This window comes from Giraffa tippelskirchi, chromosome 13, assembly GCF_054371585.1.
Source record: "Giraffa tippelskirchi isolate mGirTip1 chromosome 13, T2T-mGirTip1v1.2.pri, whole genome shotgun sequence".
Taxonomy (NCBI): Eukaryota; Metazoa; Chordata; class Mammalia; order Artiodactyla; family Giraffidae; genus Giraffa; species Giraffa tippelskirchi.
In genome coordinates this window covers 11947501-11967427 of record NC_137287.1, presented here as the reverse complement: position 1 = coordinate 11967427, position 19927 = coordinate 11947501, and the positions used below count along the sequence as shown (strand labels likewise).

Sequence of the window (19927 nt, the reverse complement as noted above, 5' to 3'; positions counted from 1 at the left end):
TGCAGGAAACACCTGGGCCCCCAGATGCCTCCGGAAACCACAGGCAGCGCTGATAATTCTCAACATTAATAGTTAGTGATCTTGTAGACAAGGGGTGCTAGCCACCAGCACAGTCTGAGGCACTGGCCTGAGACACGAGCCGGGCATCAGGGACTTGTGCAGCTCCAGCGGCATTCAGAAGCACAGTCAAGGTTGAGACTGTTCATCACGACACCTTCGGGGAACACAAGACTGGATGCCTTGCCACCTTCTGCCACTGCTGGAGACTGGGACACTTCCTGAATTCACTCTGCCTTATAAAGCAGGAACATGTGCTTGGCAGTGCCACCCCAAGGAAGCCTCGTCCCCTTGGAAAGGGCCACTCACTTGGAGAGTGAGATCCACCATCACCTGGAAAAGATCTCCCGGAGCAGCCAGAGTGTCTCTCCCTGGGTCCCCGGGATGCCTGATGGAAAAAGACAATGACTGCCCTGTGGGATGTGGCCAGGATGGCTTGGGGGCCAGCGGGCTTACTCGATCACCGAACGCCCACCGCTGCCCACATGCCTCAGGCACCCACCGCACACTGGCTGCCAGAAACACAGTGGAGGGGGATGACTTCCAAAGAGTTAGGCCTCCCCGGGGGCTGGAGGAAGGAAGTGCCTACTTGTCAGCTGAACAAAAGACTAACCCACAGCCCCGTTTTCAGTGTGTACTTCCACTGTCATCCAACAGCCCATTACCGTGTCACAGCACGGCGCACCCTTCCATAGGTCACTTTGTTTAAAATGACATGGATAATGCACATGTCAGCAAGCTGACAGTCCTAGCCGTCCTTCAGAGATAAAAACCTCAAGGCGAGAGCCTGTTCTTATCTGGGGGACATGCACTGGTCTATCATCCAAGTCAGGCAGAACATGATTTCTCCAGAGAGCACTTTTTTCATTTCCTGATTTTAAGGAAATCAAATAAGCACCATTTGTCTTCATCTGAATATGCTTGACCTGCTCAAATGATGATGTCTCGCATTTTATAACGGGCTGCATATGCTGAATTCAAATTAACGACAGCACAGAACAAGGGCCTTTAGATCTCTCTTGGAGGCTGGCAGCAGAGAAGGAGGGGGAAAATGCTGGGCTCCATGGAAAGATCCCACTAAATACTAACCACAGGATTCTGAGTAAAACTTGCCAGCACGTTGGAGGTGAGAGTCAGGGAGAAGAGCTCAGGAAAGCCGGCTGGGCAGGACAGACCCAGAAACTGGGGATGGGGGGCGGATGGATACATTCCTTTTAGTGCCAAGCAATACAGAAACCATGATATTTAGGTTAACTCTTTTCGAAATACACAGAGAGGCAATAACATTGGAAAGAAATTTGGTTGGAGGGTTGCGACAGCTAGAAAGAAAAACCAAACAGACAGACAATCCCTTTGGCTCGGGCCACAGAATGTACACTTTACCAGGTTGTGATCCAATCTTCTGGAAGCCCCCAAACCGAGCTCCTTGTCTTGGTCCGTGTGGAACCGGCTACACCGAGGCTGGTGGCCGTGAGCCTCGGAACAGAGCGTGTACCTGCTGGAAGAAGCACCCTCCCACCTGACCATCCACCTGGACCAGAAGAAGGCGGTTCCCACCTGACAGCCCTGGCCCACCTCTTCCCCCACCCCCATGAGGAACAGGAATAAACCATTAACATAAACCCAAACTCATAGGAATAAACCATTATCATTTCTATCAAGAAGGCCAATATGTACAGAAAAGCAGGAAGAAGCATATGGGTCAGTAACAGAAATGCAGGAACGACATTACAAATGCATATTAGCAGGTTTAATGTTCCAATCAAGGATAAAACCAGAAAAATCAGATGGCTATTAAAATAAACAATTTCCTCTTTTAAAATCTTCTATAAAGTGAAAAACGTAGTGTCATATATACACAACATTAAAAGGCTTATTTTTTAAAAGTGGGCCTCACAAGTGAAAGATTTATTTCTCATCATAGGAAATGTCAGTGTGAATGCAGCCCGTCTTTGCAGAAGAGACGTGCTGTCAGCATGAAGCTGGCACCCCACCCCCTGCAGTGTGTGAGGGAGACCCCTATGTTCACGATGCTGTGTGCTGTGCCCACAGTAGGGGGATGAAAGGGGCTTACCTTCTCTTCCTGGTCACTGTCACTGTCACACTGAAAAGGAAGACAAGAGAATGAGCATTAGTGCAAAAATTGAGTTATGTTTTTGCTATTGCTACAGAAAAAAAAAAAAGCAAGGTAAGTAAAGGAAATAGGAAACATTGTGTCTGGGCTGGAAAATTTCTTCAGTTCAGGTGCTGCGAAGAGAAAAAAAAGCAAAGTGTGGGGAAGTCATTCTACTGAATTCATCTGATGCCTGTGCTCCGTGGCTCATCTTGTGGTCAGTTGGTCACACCAGTGAGCACCCCTCACCACACAGCAGAGGGGACGCCCACAGAGGAGCCAATCCAGCCCCGAGACTAACGTAAATCAAGATCATTCAATGGGAGTCAAAGCAAAATCAATTTCTCAATGGAGATGTCTTCCCTTTAGCTAATATGAATGGCTCTCTCTCCTGTTGCTTTTCTAGAGGAAAAGAGGCGAACCTCTGGGCACTCTATTCTCTCACGTGGACTTGGAAGGAAGCACAACACGATAGGCAAGGCTCATCACCTGTGATCAGCCAGAGCAAAGAGGGAATATTCTCTATTAAAAACATGCCAAGGACAAGAGGTCAAGGTAACAAATCAACAATACGGGCAAAAAAAAGCTTTAGGTCAGGAAACTCACATGGTATCTAACAGATTCCAACCACTGAGCACAATTTCAGAAGACCAGAGAGTGACAGTTAACCCAAAGCTTTGGGTTCCTCATTAGAAGTCAAGGAAAAAAAGAACGCACATTTTTATTCTAAAACCAAGAATAAAGTTTTGTTATCCGATATTTGATTTGTAAGAAGAGGATGTGTTCTGTGAGAGTAAATACTCAGCATGTCAATACGTCTATTCATTCACGCGATGGACCTTGATAAGCACCGCTAAGCGGGTCAGATAATCAGTCAAGACACGGGCCTGGTCCTAAAGTAGCTTTCGGTTTTGTAGTAGAAGTAACCAGTGTGGCGTGATCAGAGATAAACCTACTCCGTGAGGATGACACTGCCGTGGAGTGGAGGAGAGACAGAGTGCTGTGAGGAAAGGACCAGGTCATGGGGAGACCAGGCTGGCAACCCTTATGCTGTCTAGACCAGCACGATGCATGGTTTGAGAAAGGGCAGAACAGACGGCTTCCCTGGTGGCACAGACGGTAAAGAGTCCACCTGCCATGCAGGACACCCGGGCTCGATTTCCGGGTTGGAGAAGATCTCCTGGAGAAGGGAATGGCAACCCATTCCAGTATTCCCACCAAGAGAATCCCATGGACAGAGGAACCTGGCCGGCTACAGTCCATGGGGTTGCAAAGAGTCGGACACAACTGAGCAACTAACACACAGAGCAGATGGCACAGTGACTGTGAAGGTAGAACTGACAGGACTTGATGACATGTGGGTGTGGAAGCAAGAGGGACGAGTCTAGGATGACGCCAAGGAATTTTAGTGTGGCCGCCTGGACAAGGGAGTTGATGTAGCTATGAACAGAAACGGGAAATAAATTCGCTTATAGAGTAGCCACTGCTGGCTGTACACCCACAGCCATTTGCAGCCCCTCTTCTCCCATGTCTGTACCATCTCCTGACATTTCGAGACTGAAAAAGTCAGGTATTTTCCATTTCCCAACTTCCCTTGCAGCTAAGGGTAGATGTAAGATCCAGTTTTGGCTAGGACTTCAGGAAATGTCTGCCTAAGGTTCTGGAAAATCCTTTCCTCTTCACAAAAAGGAGAAAAGCAGAAGCACTGCTTCTTTCCCCTGAACATCACTGCATGAGGATGCAATGTCCAGATCTGGGGCAGCCATTTTGCAAAAATGAGGCCAAAAGCCGAAGTACAAAGACAAGGGAAGAAAAATCCTGGCACAATCCAGACATGGGAACCAACTTCAGAGCAGCCAGGCATTGGAGTTTTTTGTTCAGATAAGTTAACAATAAATTAACATAGTTTAAACCACCACTAGAGAGCTTTCAACTGAAAGTAACAAAACCACCATCCAAATGAGGACATCTACTAAGACTCAGTTTGGGGGCTAAAATGTCTGCGCAATATGCATTTAGGAACTCACATGGCAACCTCATGGCCTGTAACATTTTCTGCTCTTCCACTGGCTCCTCAATGCCACAGGGTTATCAGAGGTTTGGTGACAGTGCTTTAACCACTGCCTTGTTTTCAGCCAAGCTCCCAACCTCAGATTGTATAAACTTACTTTCTTCTGCCTGAGGAGTGACTGCTCTGTGATAATAAGTCAAACTGGCTGAGAAAGAAAACGGGCGGGATGAAGATCTCGAAGGCCTCCAACAGCGGAGGATGAGGGACAACAGTTCTCCTGATTGTGTGGTTTCTCCACTGCCCTCAGCGAAGCCTTCCTTCCTTGAGGTTCCTAAGTTCCAGGCACATTTTCAAGAGTGACAGAGCATGATTCAGGAGGGGTGTGGAAGACAGAAGAGGGTTCTGCCAGCCAGGCTCGTCTTCCCAGATGTTCACAGCCCGCCTTGTGAGGTAATCAGCGGCAGCTGAAGGCGGGGGCAGAGCATCTGCCCACACCCCCGCAAGGACTGGCGTGCAGGGGCAGGAAGAGTGGGGACGACGGTGGGGAAAAGAGCCACCGCTGTCCATGCCCCTCCCCCTACCCGAACAGCAGTGCGTCCCTGGGAATGGTTATTTCTATCAAAGTGTTAAGCTTCCTGCTTTCCAACAGTCCAGTTCTAATTTCAAGGTCCACTTAATTCTGCATCAAGTAATTACTGATATACCCAGAAGCACCTTGTCTCCAGAGTTAAGCATATGGTGAAGAACTGAGACCTACTGGTATCCATTATGGAAGCAGCACGGATGCCAAGCCGATTAAAAATGCTCAGGCTCCCCACACAACATGCCGGGTGAGTGACAGCCCCTCGACAAGGCCAGTCGCAGAGTCTGCCAAAACAGTCTGTGCTGCGCTGGGGCCCACATGGTGCGCTGAGAAAACAGTTCCATTTCTGGTATTAAATTCCCATACTGACCCGAGGACTTTGCCGTGAGCTCAGCAGGAGCGCACCATCCAATTTACAGCTCCGCTCTCTGGAGCCTGGAGTGCCAGCCCCTGGCAGAGACGAATGATGGTCAACCCCTCCAGCTCATAAATTATGCAAAGGCAATAAATGCACTCAGCAAACAGCGCCGAACGTTTGCCTAGCCTGGCTCCTAACACACTCTGTAAAAAGCCAGAAGCTTGACACATACAAGAGGTCTATTCCACTCATAAAGGGGGTTTGTTGACAACCCCAGACGGAAAGCGAGCCACAGTCCTAAGGAGTCTTTCTGCTTCACTGGCAGCGGTTTATGGGCCTGCTTTATGAAAAAGGGAGGCTGTTTTATGGAGTCGGTGTGGGTAGAATTCATGGTCTCAAATTCACATTTAATACACTGTAAGGCTTTCACACCCTAAGTTCAATACGGTGTGGATTTCTGGCCAAATGATTCCTGGTCCTGAAAGGTTAAAAGAAGAAGTGTCTGCTCCCCACTCCCTAGATACCCACTCCAATTTATGAGAGTTCACACGGAGCCACCTCCTGAGTCAGGTTTATGTTCTGCATGGGGCCGGGAAATGGAAAAGGCATGTCAGATACAGGAATGCGGTCCCGGCTGATTTGACCATTTTAAGCATTTTGACACCAAGGTCCTATATTGGTTTATTATCAAACAGGTTGCATGCTAACGACCAGTTCGAGGTGACAGAGTACTCGCTATGACTGGATTTCAAAGCCCTTTGTGAACAGCAGAAAATCCTTTCCTCCATTTTAAAAGCCAGATGGGGAAGAATTCTTGGCCACTCAGCCTTCAGACAAAGACATGACCCCGACCCACCACAGACAAGAGAGGGAAACAGGAGGCAAGAAATCCAAGCCACATGCCTCAAATGCAGGATTAGCAAGAGACCAGTTCCTAACCTGGGTACCTGTGCTCATTCCAACCCATCACATCCAACTGCCTCTTCACCTCTTCTTCCCCAAATCAGACCAAACCTTTGGAGGCAACTTCTTCCTTTCCCAGACAAGTCTTACCTCTTAAACCCAGGAAATAACCAACCAATCCTCACCCCAATATTTTCTCTTTTTGAAAATTAATACATATGTATTAAAATACATGTTCAAAAATCACCCACCAGGGACTTCCCTGGTGGTCCAGTGGCTAAGACTCCTTATTGCCAATGCAGGAGACCCAGATTTGATCCCTGGTCGGGGAACTAAATCCCACTTGTCACAACTAAGAGTTCACACGTGGCAACTAAGACCCAGTACAGTCAAATAATTAAATAAGTATTAAAAAAAAAAAAATCAGTCTACTATCTACAGACAAACCCTATTAACACATTTGTACAATGTGGCTCAGCTGGTAAAGAATCTGCCTGCAATGCAGGAGACCTGGGTTCGATCCCTGGGTTGGGAAGATCCTCTGGAGAAGGGAAAGGCTACCCACTTCAGTATTCTGGTCGGGAGAATTCCGTGGACGGTATAGTCCATGGGGTTGCAAACAGTCAGACACGACTGAGCGACTTTCACTTCACTTCACATAATTCATTCCAGTCTTTCTTTCATTCTCTGCATCCTTCACCCATAGATTTTAAGAAATGAAAAGAAAGGTTACTATTTGGTAACCTGCTTTGTTTTCACCAAATATGTACACTATTTTAGTTTAATGAGTAAAAGTTGCCAGTAACCCATGGGCTGTAGCCTGCCAGGCTTCTTGGTCCATGGAATTCTCCTGGCAAGAATCCTGGAGTGGGTTGTCATTCTCTTCTCCCGGGGATCTTCCCAACCCAGGGATCAAACCCAGGTGTCCTGCATTGCAGGCAGATTCTTTATCGTCGGAGCCACCAGGAAAGCCCTCAGTCATGAGGAAGCCCTCGTTTCTACTTTAACTTTTCACTTTCGTTTTCACCCAATATATCCAATATTTTAGTGTAATGAGTAAAATTTGCCAGTAACATCATATTTTTTAAAAAGGCTGCAGTGTAATCCACTGTATGGATTGTAAATAATCTAGTAAGAAAAAATTCCCTAGTGCTGGAAATTTGGAATGTTTCCACTGAACATGCTGGAATTTCTCCCTTGTACACATTCACCAATATTGCTCTTTCCTCGTATCTGCTCAGGGTCCTTCCTTTTCTACATATTCATTCATGTCATTGTCTCCCTAGAGTTGCATGTGCAGGTCTATCATTTCTATATGATTTTCAGGGGAGTCCTTAAAGAATCCCTCGGCTCCAGCTAACGTGTATGCTGAGACTAAATAATTCTCCATGCCTACCATTTGCCAGCTGTGTGACTTTGGGAAAGTTATTTAAACTCTCTGCATCTCAGTTTACTTCTCTGTAAAGTGTGGGTAATAATGGCATTTCCCTCCTAGGATGGTGAGAATAAAATGAATTGATACATGTAAACAACTTAGACATAGTACAGAGTAAGTATAGACAATTAATATTAACTGTTACTGAGTTATGTTTCCTTTGCTCCACCCCCTTCCTGAAGCCTTAGAAACACCTCAGCTCAAGTATTCATCAAAATCCAGACTCACCATCTTCTGCTCAGCCCGCACCTGCCCCCTCGCCAGGCTGTTCTTGGTGATGACATCACCATGCAATCACTCAACTGCCCTAGTGAAGAGTCTTGCCATCATCCTTGACTCCAATCTTGAGCAGATCTATCTTCCTCTCTCACCCCGCATTATCGATTCTGTTTTCTAAGTCCTCTCCATCTTCACGGCCATGGCCGCCGCTTTCTTTCAGGCTTTTATTTTATCATTACAAGAGGCTAATGACTGTTTTCCAAGGCCTAAGGTCTCTTTTGTTTCTGATCCAAGTCTTTACTGAACAGAGTGGATTTCCTAAATTCCAATTTGCTCATGACACTTCCCATGGCCTAGAGGGCAATGAAAACTCTACACACTGTTTCCCAGGTCTCCCACTGCCCTCCACTCCTCTAACCCAGTGCTTCTCAGGCTTTCTGTGGAGAAGGACCATTTGCTTTTGTTTTAATTTTCTATACGTTGTAGACCAATACTTTGTAAGATACAATAAAAAATAATTGCTAGAAAAATGGAAAAGGAAAGCAAAGACATATAAAAATATGTTATTATTAGATTTAAGAGATATAAAATTATTCTACTGAATTGCTGTAAAAGTTCCCGAATGCTTACTCTCAACCGCTATACTAATCTCGCAGCAGGCAGTTACAGACAGCTCACAGGCGGGCTTTGGTCTGCATCCACGCTTGGGGTGGTATAATCCTAACACATCCCTTGCACCAGCCACATCCCAGTGCAATGGATCACACTCTCAGGTCCTCCCATCTTCACACTTAACAATGTCCTCTGCCTGGAATTCTGTTCTTCCAAGTTTCCCCCTAAAAACTTATAATTCACCTTTAAAAATGCAATTTCCTCTGAGTCTTCCAACACTCTTCTTAGAATTGAGAATTCTTAGAATTTCAGTACTCTTTTTAGAATTGCTTCTGCCTCCATCTCTTTATAAAACTGTGTTTTCACTGTTGGCCACAATAGTCTTCCCACTGGAGCACGGGCCCTGTGTAGGTAAGGGCAGTGCCTCGTTCATCTTCCTCCAGGCCTTGAGACACAAGCAGACGCTCAATCATATTGATAAATCCATCTCACTCATCTTTAGAATTCCTGATTTCAGGCAGTGTAAGCAAACTCTGATTTAAAAGACAGGTAATTCCAAAGAAAGAAAGGCACAGGAAACACTGACAAACTTAACTGCTCAATACAAAGAAATGTATGCTTGAACACACCGGGTAGGGTGAAAATTATTAGCAGAACCAAGAGAGGTGGCTGGTGGCTCAGCGGTAAAGAATCCACCTACAATGCAGGAGACACAGGAGAAGCAGGTTTGATCCCTGGGTCAGGAAAATCCCCTGGAGAAGGAAATGGCAACCCACTCCAGTATTCTTGCCTGGAAAATCCCATGGACAGAGTAGCCTGGCTTGCTACAGTCCATAGGGTCACAAAGAGTCAGACATGACTGACCACACACATACATACAAGAGAAGTGGGGCCCAGAAGAAAAGATGCTATTGTTTAGTGGCTAAGTTGTGTCAGACTCTTTTGTGACCCCATGGACTACAGCCTGCCAGGTTCCTCTGTTCATGGGATTTCCCAGGCAAGAATACTGGAGTGGGTGGCTATTTCCTTCTCCAGGGGATCTTCCCTAACCTGGGGACTGAACCAGAGTCTCCTGCATTGGCAGGCTGATTTCTTACCACTGAGCCCCCAGGGAAGCTCACAGAAGAGAATATCTTCCATTAAAAGGCCTGGACAAGACATGATTATGATTTTATTGTATCAGTACATCCTCAAAAGCAAACATTTCTCATTGCCACTTGGGAATTTCAGTATCTGTGTTTTAAGACTCAAAAAGAAACAAGCCAAGGTCTGCAACACCTCTGCCTCATTCGGAATGAAGGAACAAGATGGAATTCCAGGGACCTGGTGATGGAATGCATTCGTAAGCAGAAAGTGGCAATCATTGAATATACCACACACAATGACATTGAGGAGGGTGCTGCTCTCCATTCTGCTCAGTGGACCTTGCTGGAACAGTTATTTCATGTCTCAAATCCATTTATCATTGCCACCAAAGATGTCAGGGCCAAACACCATCGCTGAACGAAGTTATTTTATACTTCTTTCTGCCTAAAGGAAATGAGAGGAAAATGAGGGAGAACCCCGCCTTGTAAACGACAGCACCTAACATCAAGTACAATTTCACTTTGCCCGTGACAAAACAGATAGAGTCCCCTTTGGGGCAGGCAGTTTATCTAAGATGGTAAGGACACCCCTCACCTAAAAGCAATTTCAGAAGAAGCCACCTGCAGAAAATATGACACATATTTTCTTATTTGAGGAAGTGAGGTAGCAGCTTGGTGACTACAAACAGGTCTGCCACCATCTTCATCTGCCCAGTTCCACATACATGAAAAAGAAAATGGGCAGCTCTTTTGTACCACATGTGGCAACTCTGATGTTGTCTGTCTTTCATCATTCCTTAAAGCTCTCATTTCACATTGTTTACGTTGCTCTTTTGCCAGCTTTTGACTGTAAGTGAAATTTAAAGCTATGGGGGCCCTAGAAATAAAAACTGTATTTTAATCCTGAAAATGGTTTGGGGTTTCTCAGTATAAAATGATGTCATTGGTTCCTTTCCCCTTGTATTTCAACAATAACTATGTTTGATCAAATAAAATAGCTCAGAAAAAAAAAAAAAAATGAAAGCCTAATCAAGGGCTTCCCTTGTGGCTCAGATGGTAAAGAATCTGCCTGCAGTGCAGGAGACCCAGGTTCAATCCCTGGGTCAGGAAGATCCCTTGGAGAAGGGAATGGCTACCCACTCCAGTATTCTTGCCTGGAGAATTCCACGGACAGAGGAGCCTGGAGGGCTATAGTCCATGGGGTCCCAAACAGTCAGACATGACTGAGTGACAAACACTTCCAAATCAAAAGATGTGTATGTCCAAAGACAGTTTAAAAGATAAGAGTACAGCTTCTGATAGTCACATGTGCACATTTGAAAATAATATATCAATCTTCAGCTGTTCAGCAGGTATGATCGAGAGCAAACTTTCAGAAGCTTGTGGAGTTCTGTGCTGGTAACTTTATCATTCCTATATGGGGAGTTCCCTGAACCTGGCATTTTTGCAAGTTCTCAGCTTGAACTGGCCAGAGTTCAGACAACCCATGTGATCTGAGGGGCCTAAGAGAAAACTTCTTTTCCCTCCAGCATCTCTCAGGTGATCACACAGTTTCATTCAATAATTAATTTAAAAATGACTACTGTGTGCCAGGTTCATTCTGACCACTGATTAGAAGCGCCAATCTATTTCCAGAAATCAAGCTGTCCAATCTGAAGTTTTCCAGCTCACAAATTAATTTTCAATATTTTTTTTTCCTTTTAGTCACTTGGAAATCCAAGTATAGGAAAAAAAAAAATTATATGCTGTAAATTTCCACTTAGCTTATTAAAATAGAGTAGGGTTTTTGGAAATACGGGAAGAAATGGATATTTCACAAATATTTGAAGCGTTCAGCACTTTTTTTCCTTAGAAGAAAGGAAGTCACATTTTGCCAGGTATAAACATACATAAACCCCAAAGATGAAATGTACTTAAACCCCAGAGCTCACAAGCCTCGGTGATTGCCAAAATGAGAAAAATGAGTTTCTTGTCCTAAGGTAAAACTGACAGGCTAGGGCCGGGTGATTTGTAAACCGTCTCTTTTAAGCTTAAGCAACAGATCCTTTGCCTCCTTGTCATTGATTTACTGATTCTAAGTCATCAATAGCATTAATCCGTACCTGCCTGGGGACCTATTACAAATGACTTTGAAGATGGTGTGAAGGAAGATTTTATTATAAGACCACAGCGTTATTACCAGGGAGACCTTCTCTGCTATCTTCTTTGGCAGGATTCTATCTGTGACAACCCCCACCCCAACCCCCCGCCTCACAGGCTGCGATTTTCTCCTTTTAGATCCAGGTTGTTTGTTTCTTTGGGTGGGGCCTGAGCGTCCCCAGGTTTGCTTCCACTATGGCTTGGTTCTCTTCAGAGTCCTGGGTGAGCTAATAAAACCCAAATTTGCTGATGAGGAAAAAGGAAAAGTATGTTATGGGTTAAAATAATACTAGAGTCTATTTTTTCCGCTGTGTTGTGATCCATAGAAATCACCCTGAGCCTTTTCTCTTTCTTCTCTGCCTGGGAAGCCAATTGCTTTGATTGCAGTGATATGAGCTAGCTAAAATGACTTGCCCTTGCTTGTGAGGCAAATGGAACATGCTAATAGAACTTATCGCATTACCCGATGCAAAAGTGCCATAGCTCATTACTTTAAGATAAAAGGATATCATTGCAGACGGCAAGCAGAATTGACTTTCTGAGGCCCGACTTGATGATGATTTAATCAACTGCTCTCTTTCACTTCTCATCTCTGCGCCTGTCGGTTTCACAGGTGCCGTTAAATGAGACACTCAGAAAGTGAGCGGAGGGAAAGAAATTGCTGTCATTACTTTTCAAGAAAGGAGGTATGCAAATTTTCGACAGAAAGATTGCGTTCATAATGGGCCTGGTAAAATACAAGGATCATGCTTGACAGGTGAGGGCAAGCCATTTGTATGTCCTTAAAGCAGAGCAACCTTCCTCGTTTAGAAATGTGCTCAGTAAGAGAAACGACAAATGAGAGGACGGGCGGGCCGGGGCCCGGTGGGGTGGGACGGTGCAGTGGGACGAGCTGCCCAGGGCCCGGGCTGGCCCGACTTCCACCGGGGGAGGGGGCTGAAAGTCTGAGGGAAGCCAGAGGAGCAGCTAGCAGAGCCTGGTAGCTCATCTGAACCGATCTGCCAACGAGCTCTTGAAAGACCACCTTAATTTCCTTCATCTGCAACTGTGGAGCCGGCTGGCCTGGGTTCACATCCTACCTAGGTGGCATGTGAACTGTAGGACCTTGGACAAATAACCTGTCTTTCTGTGCCTCAGTTCCACTATCTATCAAATGGGGCTATTGATAGTATCAAGCTCAGGAGGATGTTGAGAGCTTTCATTGCATTAATAAACAGATTTTATACACACACATGCATGTGTATATGAATTGGGCTTCCTCGGTGGCACTAGTGGTAAAGAACCTGCCTGTCAATGCAGGAGACATAAGAACCTCAGGTTTGATCCCTGGGTTGGGAAGATCCCCTGGAGAAGGGTACTTCAACCCAATCCACTATTCCATGGACACAGGGGCTTGTAGGGCTACAGTGCCTAGGGTCACAGAGTCAGACATGACTGAAGTGACTTCAGTTCAGTAGCTCAGTCATGTCCAACTCTTTGCAACTCCATGAATTGCAGCACGCCAGGCTTCCCTGTCCATCACCGACTCTGGGAGCTTACTCAAACTCATGTCCAGTAGCTCAGTCATGTCCAACTCTTTGCAACTCCATGAATTGCAGCACGCCAGGCTTCCCTGTCCATCACCAACTCTGGGAGCTTACTCAAACTCATGTCCATCGAGTCAGTGATGCCATCTAACCATCTCATCCTCTGATGTCCCCTTCACCTCCCACCTTCAATGTTTCCTAGCATCCAATGAGTCAGTTCTTCCCATCAGGTGGCCAAAGTATTGGAGTTTCAGCTTCAGCATCAGTCCTTCCAATGAACATTCGGGACTGATTTCCTTTAGGATTGACTAGCACATATATATATACTAAATATTGGGTTGGCCAGAAAGTTTGTTTGGGATTTTCCATAGGGGCAGATGGAAAAACCCAAAGGAACTTTCTGGCCAACCCAATATATATATATATGCATGCGTGCATGTTCAGTAGCTAAGTCATGTCTGACTCTTTGCGGCCCCATGGACTGTAGCCTTCCAGGTTTCTCTGTCCATGAAATTTCCTAGGCAAAAATACTGGAATAGGTTGCCATTTCCTTTTGCAAGTGATTTTTTCAACTCAGGGACTGAACCCACATGTCCTGTACTGGCAGGCAGATTCTTTACCCGAGGCACCTGGGAAGCCCCAATACATACGTAGTAAACATAAAAGGGATTAGAACCGTGCCTGACACACAGGAAGCACTCATGAGGTGTTAAAGATCATTCGGTCATTCATTATGCAACAAAGACTGAGGTTTCAATTTAAAAAATCTTTTTAAGGGTATGCATGCCAGGTGCTAGAAATCTGACTGGTTCTAGTTTAGATAGAATGCAATTCTCCTCCGATGTCACATATATAAGTCTTGCTCCCAGCAGATGGCGAGTTCCTCAGAGAGTAGTCTGGTGTCCCTAGATTCATCAGAGGGCCCAGTGCAGTTTTAAAGATCCTGAAAAATGCTCATCAGCACTTTGATGATTTGCGGGTTCCCTCCCTCCCTCCTTCTACATATTCCACAGATCCGATACTTCCTCTGGAGCACCAGCCCTTAGAGGAAGCTCCCCTGAGGAGGAGGAGATGTTTGTCTTTGGGAACTTCAGGTGATCATGTGCCCCAGCCACAGGAAGGCGTGGGGGAGCCACTCCACAAAGACAAGCGTGGCTTGAATCACCTTCAGGAAGGCAGAATGTGTCTGAAAAGATTAGATGATCAGAGGAAAAGGAACAAGGTGTTTTTTCATCCACTTTGCCATCAATAGATAATTGTTCTATTTTCTCCAACACTCCCAAGTAAAAGCATCTTTCTTAAAGAGCTTGTAACTCCGAGTTCTTTTTCCCTAGATAATGAAGCTGCTGCAAACCATTCTTCCCTCCAGCCCCTAAGGTTGTGAGGCACTGAATGTAGCTCCTGCTTTCCATGCTAAGTGCGCCTTCAATTCCCTGTCAAAGGGACAATGTCCACCTCTGGCAAAAAAAAAAAAAGAAAGGAAAAAAGAGGAGGACCCACAACAGCAGAGTGGCTCCAAGCTGTCTTTTCTAGAAAAGCCTGGTTCCTGAGGTGCTCTTCCCATCTTCTCTCTGCAGCATGGCTCTTTCTGGGTAGGGATTCTCCCTAGGATGATCGCAAAAGCATTTTCCCCTAAAATGAAAGTCAACAGCTATCAGTCATTTAAAATGAACGTCCTGACAACAGCCCTGTGAGGGAAGTATGACGACCCCTCATTTTCAAGATGAGAAGTTAAGCCTTCCAAGGGCAAGAGGCAGTATAGGAACCTAGTTCTATCCTTCAGAGTCCATGTTCCCAGCAAGCACAGCACACCGTCTCACTCTCTCTGAAGCACCGCACAGTAAGTGCTCCACATATGAGCCTTCAAGTTCTGACCTTTCGAAGATGCAAATGTGTCCCTGGATGCCGGTTGTGCTTACGACTGTACTTATCAAGGTACTGAACTGTAAGGTTCAAATTTTTTCTTTATTTTTATGTATTATTTGTGTGAAAAGTATTATGAACTATTACAGTACAGTACTATATGGCTCATTATGTTGGTTGGGTACCTAGGTGAACTCTGTCAGACTTCTGAACAGCTGGACTTATGGACGCGCTCTTGAAATGGAACGCGTTCATATGGAGGTGACTTAATGTACAAAGGAACTGCTTTAAAAATATCTTCCTAATTGATGGCTCAGCAGAGGGTAAGTAGAGGCAAGCTGAGACTGAAGAGGGTGTGGTGACTGTAAGCAGCAGTGAACGTAGCACATCAACCAACTCTCCACTCTACCCCAGACGGCTCTCCCTTAAGAGCAGGACCTAGCACAGAGCCCACTCATAGTACATGCTTATTAAATCTGAGGCTGACCTCGGTTCGGATTTTGACCCCTCCATTTAGCAGCCAGGCAATCCTGGGAAAGGTACTTAACATCTTGGCATGCATGCCTGTTCTAAGTCATGTCATGGGACCCCATGGACTGGAGCCCGTCAGGCTCCTCTGTCCACGGAACTTTCCAGGCAAGGATACTGGAGCTGGTTGCCATTTTCTTCTCCAGGGCATCTTCCCAACCCATGGATGGATCCCAAATCTCCTGTGTCTCCTGCATTACAGGCAGATTCCTTCCTGCTGAGCCACGGGGAAGCCCTTAACATCTTAGAGCCTATTCTTTTTTTTTCTTTAACCTGTAAAAGGGGATGACACCTACTCTTAGAGCCTAACATCTTAGAACCTATTTTTTTCTTTAACTTGTAAAAGGGGATGACACCTACTCCCCAAGAATTTTGTGAGAATGAAATAAGTTCAAGCATGTGAAAGCAGCCAGAGAGAAATGCGAACAGTTTTGTTTTTTCCAACTCTTTCCTAAAAGATATGTTGTATCACACACAGAAATGAGGTAACTTAATAGTCATTTAAATGTTTGGTTGGATTTTTGTATCACTTTATTGCCAGAGGGAAAATCATATTCTGCAAGGATTTCTGCTTGGGAGGTGTTTGAAGACGTGATACTATGCTGCACTAAAGCAGAAACAATAACCTAAACAAACAAATAAAAGCAGAAACCACCATTGCCTCTCAAAGAGAACAACAGGAATCTTCCTGTTAACAAATGGTTTTATTTCATGCATAAAATACCAACAAGGAAAGACGCTTTAGAATTCAATTTTCTAAGCATTCCTTTTGGTTCTTACTGCATAATTCTGAAGGTTAATAGAATTTGGACTTATTCTTCAGTCAAATAGTAGTCAGTAACCCTGTGTAGAAGGGCTTCCCTGGTGGCTCAGATGACAAAGAATCTGCCGGCAATGCAGGAGACTCAGGTTCGATCCCTGGGTCAGAAAGATCCCCTGGAATAGGAAATGGCAACCCACTATAGTATTCTTGCCTGGAAAATTTCATGGGCAAAGGAGCCTTGTAGGCTATAGTTCTGTCCAGGCTGCAGAGAGCTGGACACAACCGATCACCATTTATTCTTTTATTAACCCTATGCATAGGGCCTAAGTAAAATGCATAGATCTAAGATGTGGAATCTTCACTTGTAGATTATGCACTGTGCAAATCATGACTTATGCTTTGACATCATTAAGATGTTCATTCAAATTCAGACTGGCAAAATAAATAAGTGGACAGATACACAGAATAATCTGTTTTTTTTTTTTTTTTTGACACAGAGAATATCAAAAACTCAAGTGATTATCAGTGCAACTAGGAAGCCAGTCATTTTGGAATTTGTCCAGAGACCCCGACCAATCAGAATTAGGGGCTATTTGGATAGCCCTTTGCACAGAGTTTATTTATATGCAAGATCTATTTAAGGATGGAGCTAAAAAAATCAGCCAACAGAATAACCTTGGGAAGAGACCAAACTTTTGAAAGCATTAACTTCGATAACTGCAAAAATGGTGAATAATTGAGAGACTATAACTTAAGTGCTTGTCACTCAGTACGCACTCAGAAGTCCAGCAGAGGGGGTCTTACCCCCGCCGGGATACAAGGATATGTGTGTACCCTTTTCCACAGGTATGGACTTCTCTCCCCAAACCTACCTCAGAGTTTGCATCTTGCTCTTCCTAAACCTGGCACCTAGTATGTGCTCAATACATATGTGTGAAAGAATGAATTCATAAACTACATGAGTCAAACATCTCAGGGAAAGTGTCACAGAAAAGTGTTTAATTAAGGAGACCAATGACTGAACAGCAATTGATGGAATGGATGCTGAGGTGTTCAATGGTAGTGGCTATCTCAATGCATCTATGAGAAAGAACGTGAGTATAATTTCGAGATAAAAGTAAATCCTAAAAAAAATAACACCATGCACTTGTAAAAATCCAATGTTAAGATTATTCTTTTAAGGAAATGAGAAAACTCGAAATCCTAAAGTATTTCTTCTTAATTTGGACTCATTTCAAGCCAACAGAAAGCAACTGGACTTGAACAGGAAAAGGGAACAGGGTGCTCTCATATTGCTAAAACGTAACAGCCACATTATCAACTTACCACCAATCAGATTTTTTGTTATGTTTTTAAACTGCAAGATGGTGAAAGGAATAGAAATATGGCTTGAGGCAAACAAATGTCAGGAGGTAGTTCAAGGAGATCTGAAGACATGTTGAACTGCTGTATCACAAAACTAAACCCTGATTCTTTTCCTTCTTCTCTTTATGAGTTACTTAACTTTTGCTCCTCTTAGAATTCATCATTTTCATAACTAGGATTTTAAATTAAATTATACGTAACAACAGTCTTTATTTTAGGATGGCTTGAAAACTCCGTCTTCTATATCATAAACAAGGAAGGCTAGGATTACTATAAATTGTCTGCAAGAAAATACAAATTGCCAAGATAAAAACACCCACTGGCCTGCCAGTCTCAAGTTTCCTGTTTTGACATACTATATGCAGTAATTTGGTATCCACAATCTCTTATTAGAAAATGAATGTGCTATTTTTCTGAATGCTGCAATTACAATAATTGAATTTAAAATGGGGATTGAGTTTCTCTCTTTGGAGGAAAAGAATAATTGTGTATTTCTGATTAAAATCAAGGGGGACTGAAAAGAGGTTGTACAAATTCCAGCTTCAGTCTCCCCGAGTGACTCCTCGCCAGGCCAGAGAAAAGAAACATTTGGATGCAGAGAAATGGACCAGCACCTTAGCAGGAGGCGCTGTCTCTGGGCCTCCCTTGCTTTGCCTCCTGGCCTTCGGTCACAGCACCCCTGTGACAGAGGCAATCACATTTTAAATGGCAGCCATGCTGGAGTTCCCACTGTGTCAAAAATTGAGTTAAAATGTAAGGAAAACAAACATCTCTTTGTGTTGAAAATGTCTGCCCCTTTTAGACTGCCAACATTTTGGAACTGTCTTTTTTCTTCATTGTAGGATCTCTCCTCTAGGTGGGCGAAATATAATGACAGAAGAATTAGGGGGGCTGAGGGGGAGAAGAGATCCAACACTCAGCTTGTTTTGTCTTACAAAAAAAATTATATCGAAAGTCACCTTTAAGGTTCAAATGTAAGAAAGGACAAGAGATGAAGAGAGGGCTATCTTGCCTTTGGAATGACTTATTATTTTATGTTGGATTGATACCACTCAGTCTTCTGAAAGCTCCATTTATTCAAGAGTGAAGGTAAAATTTAATCTCATAAATCCTCCTAAATATTCTTCAAAATACAGCTTCTTGAGAAAAAAAATTTCCAGCACACAGTGAGCCAAGGATTACCTCTTCGTACTGCTTATTATTTTTTAGTGGCTTTATTGACATATAATTGACATGAATAAACTGCCCATATTTCAAATATACTACTGGTTATACACATGTATACACCCATGAAACCATCACTACAATCAGAAGAGTGAACACATCCACTGCCCTCAAAGGTTTTCTTGTGCTACTTTGCTAATCCCTCCATCTTCTCCCTGAGGGAACCACCTTCAATCCTCCCCACAACCACTGATCTGCTTTCCATCACTATAGATGAGTCTGTGTATTTTCTAGAGTTTTACATAAATGGAATCATGTAGTACTGTAGGTACTCTTTTTGTCTGCTTTCTATCATTCTATGTGGATGCCTAATTAAAAGGGGGCCTTCTAGCTCCATGCGGAAGGCAGTCCTCGGAGATTGCCTAGCCCAGGGTTTTACTGTCATCTGCCAGGAATAGGACCGATTGCTTGGTCTTACTTTATTCTTAGGCTTTATTATGTACTTCAGTAATCAATAAGCACTTCTATGGCAGAGGGTTTATTCTACCCTATAAATTCAAGGAGGAGAGAATGATATTAAGACATCAGTATGGATGGGCTCTGCTGCTCTGTAACACCACGAGGAAAACGCGAGCAACAGATTTAAATCTAGGAAGGTTACAGAGCAGTCACAGCTCCTGGCTGGTTGGCAGGGATCGTAAAAGACTCAGGCAAGATCTACAGCAGTGCACTGTGAACCAATGGGACTCTCAGAGCAAAAACCCAAACTGAGAAGGCAATACTGGTCGTCTCCCTGGGAAGAATTATAAGCACTGACTTGAGTGGAATGTGAAGAGCCCCTCTCAAAAAATCCAAAATATTTCTTAACAGAACAAATGAAATGGTAGAGAACAAATACTGATTGCAGGCTGGCTGTGTAGAAAAAGTCTGGCTCTGGTTTGGGAAGAAGCCTACTTGATAGTCGCCTGGCAGTCTCAGGAGGCTCCTAATTCTCTCTCCTGCAACTCCTGGCCCCAGGGCTCTGCGGTAATGATCACTGGAGCATCTTTTCTCTGGCTAGCCCTCAGAGACTCATCCTTTCTTTCAAAAGCAGAGAGGTCAATTCATGGGAGAGGAACTATAAATGGCTAATAAACATATGGGGGGAAAAATGTTCAGCTTCGCTGGTAATCAAAGAAACACAGAGTAAAAAGAGATGTATTT

General features: G+C 44.3%; 1 protein-coding gene across 7 annotated transcripts in view; it reads right to left on the bottom strand.

Annotated features, from left to right (window-relative positions):
• The window catches only part of AUTS2 (activator of transcription and developmental regulator AUTS2), a 1212852-nt gene that overhangs the window by 350008 nt on the left and 842917 nt on the right, over positions 1-19927 (bottom strand). For all 7 annotated transcript variants that reach the window (XM_081558012.1, XM_081558014.1, XM_081558015.1 and 4 more), the window contains exon 5: positions 2132-2161. In XM_081558012.1, the coding sequence (XP_081414138.1) occupies positions 2132-2161 (30 nt within the window). The remainder of the gene's footprint in view (positions 1-2131; positions 2162-19927) is intronic.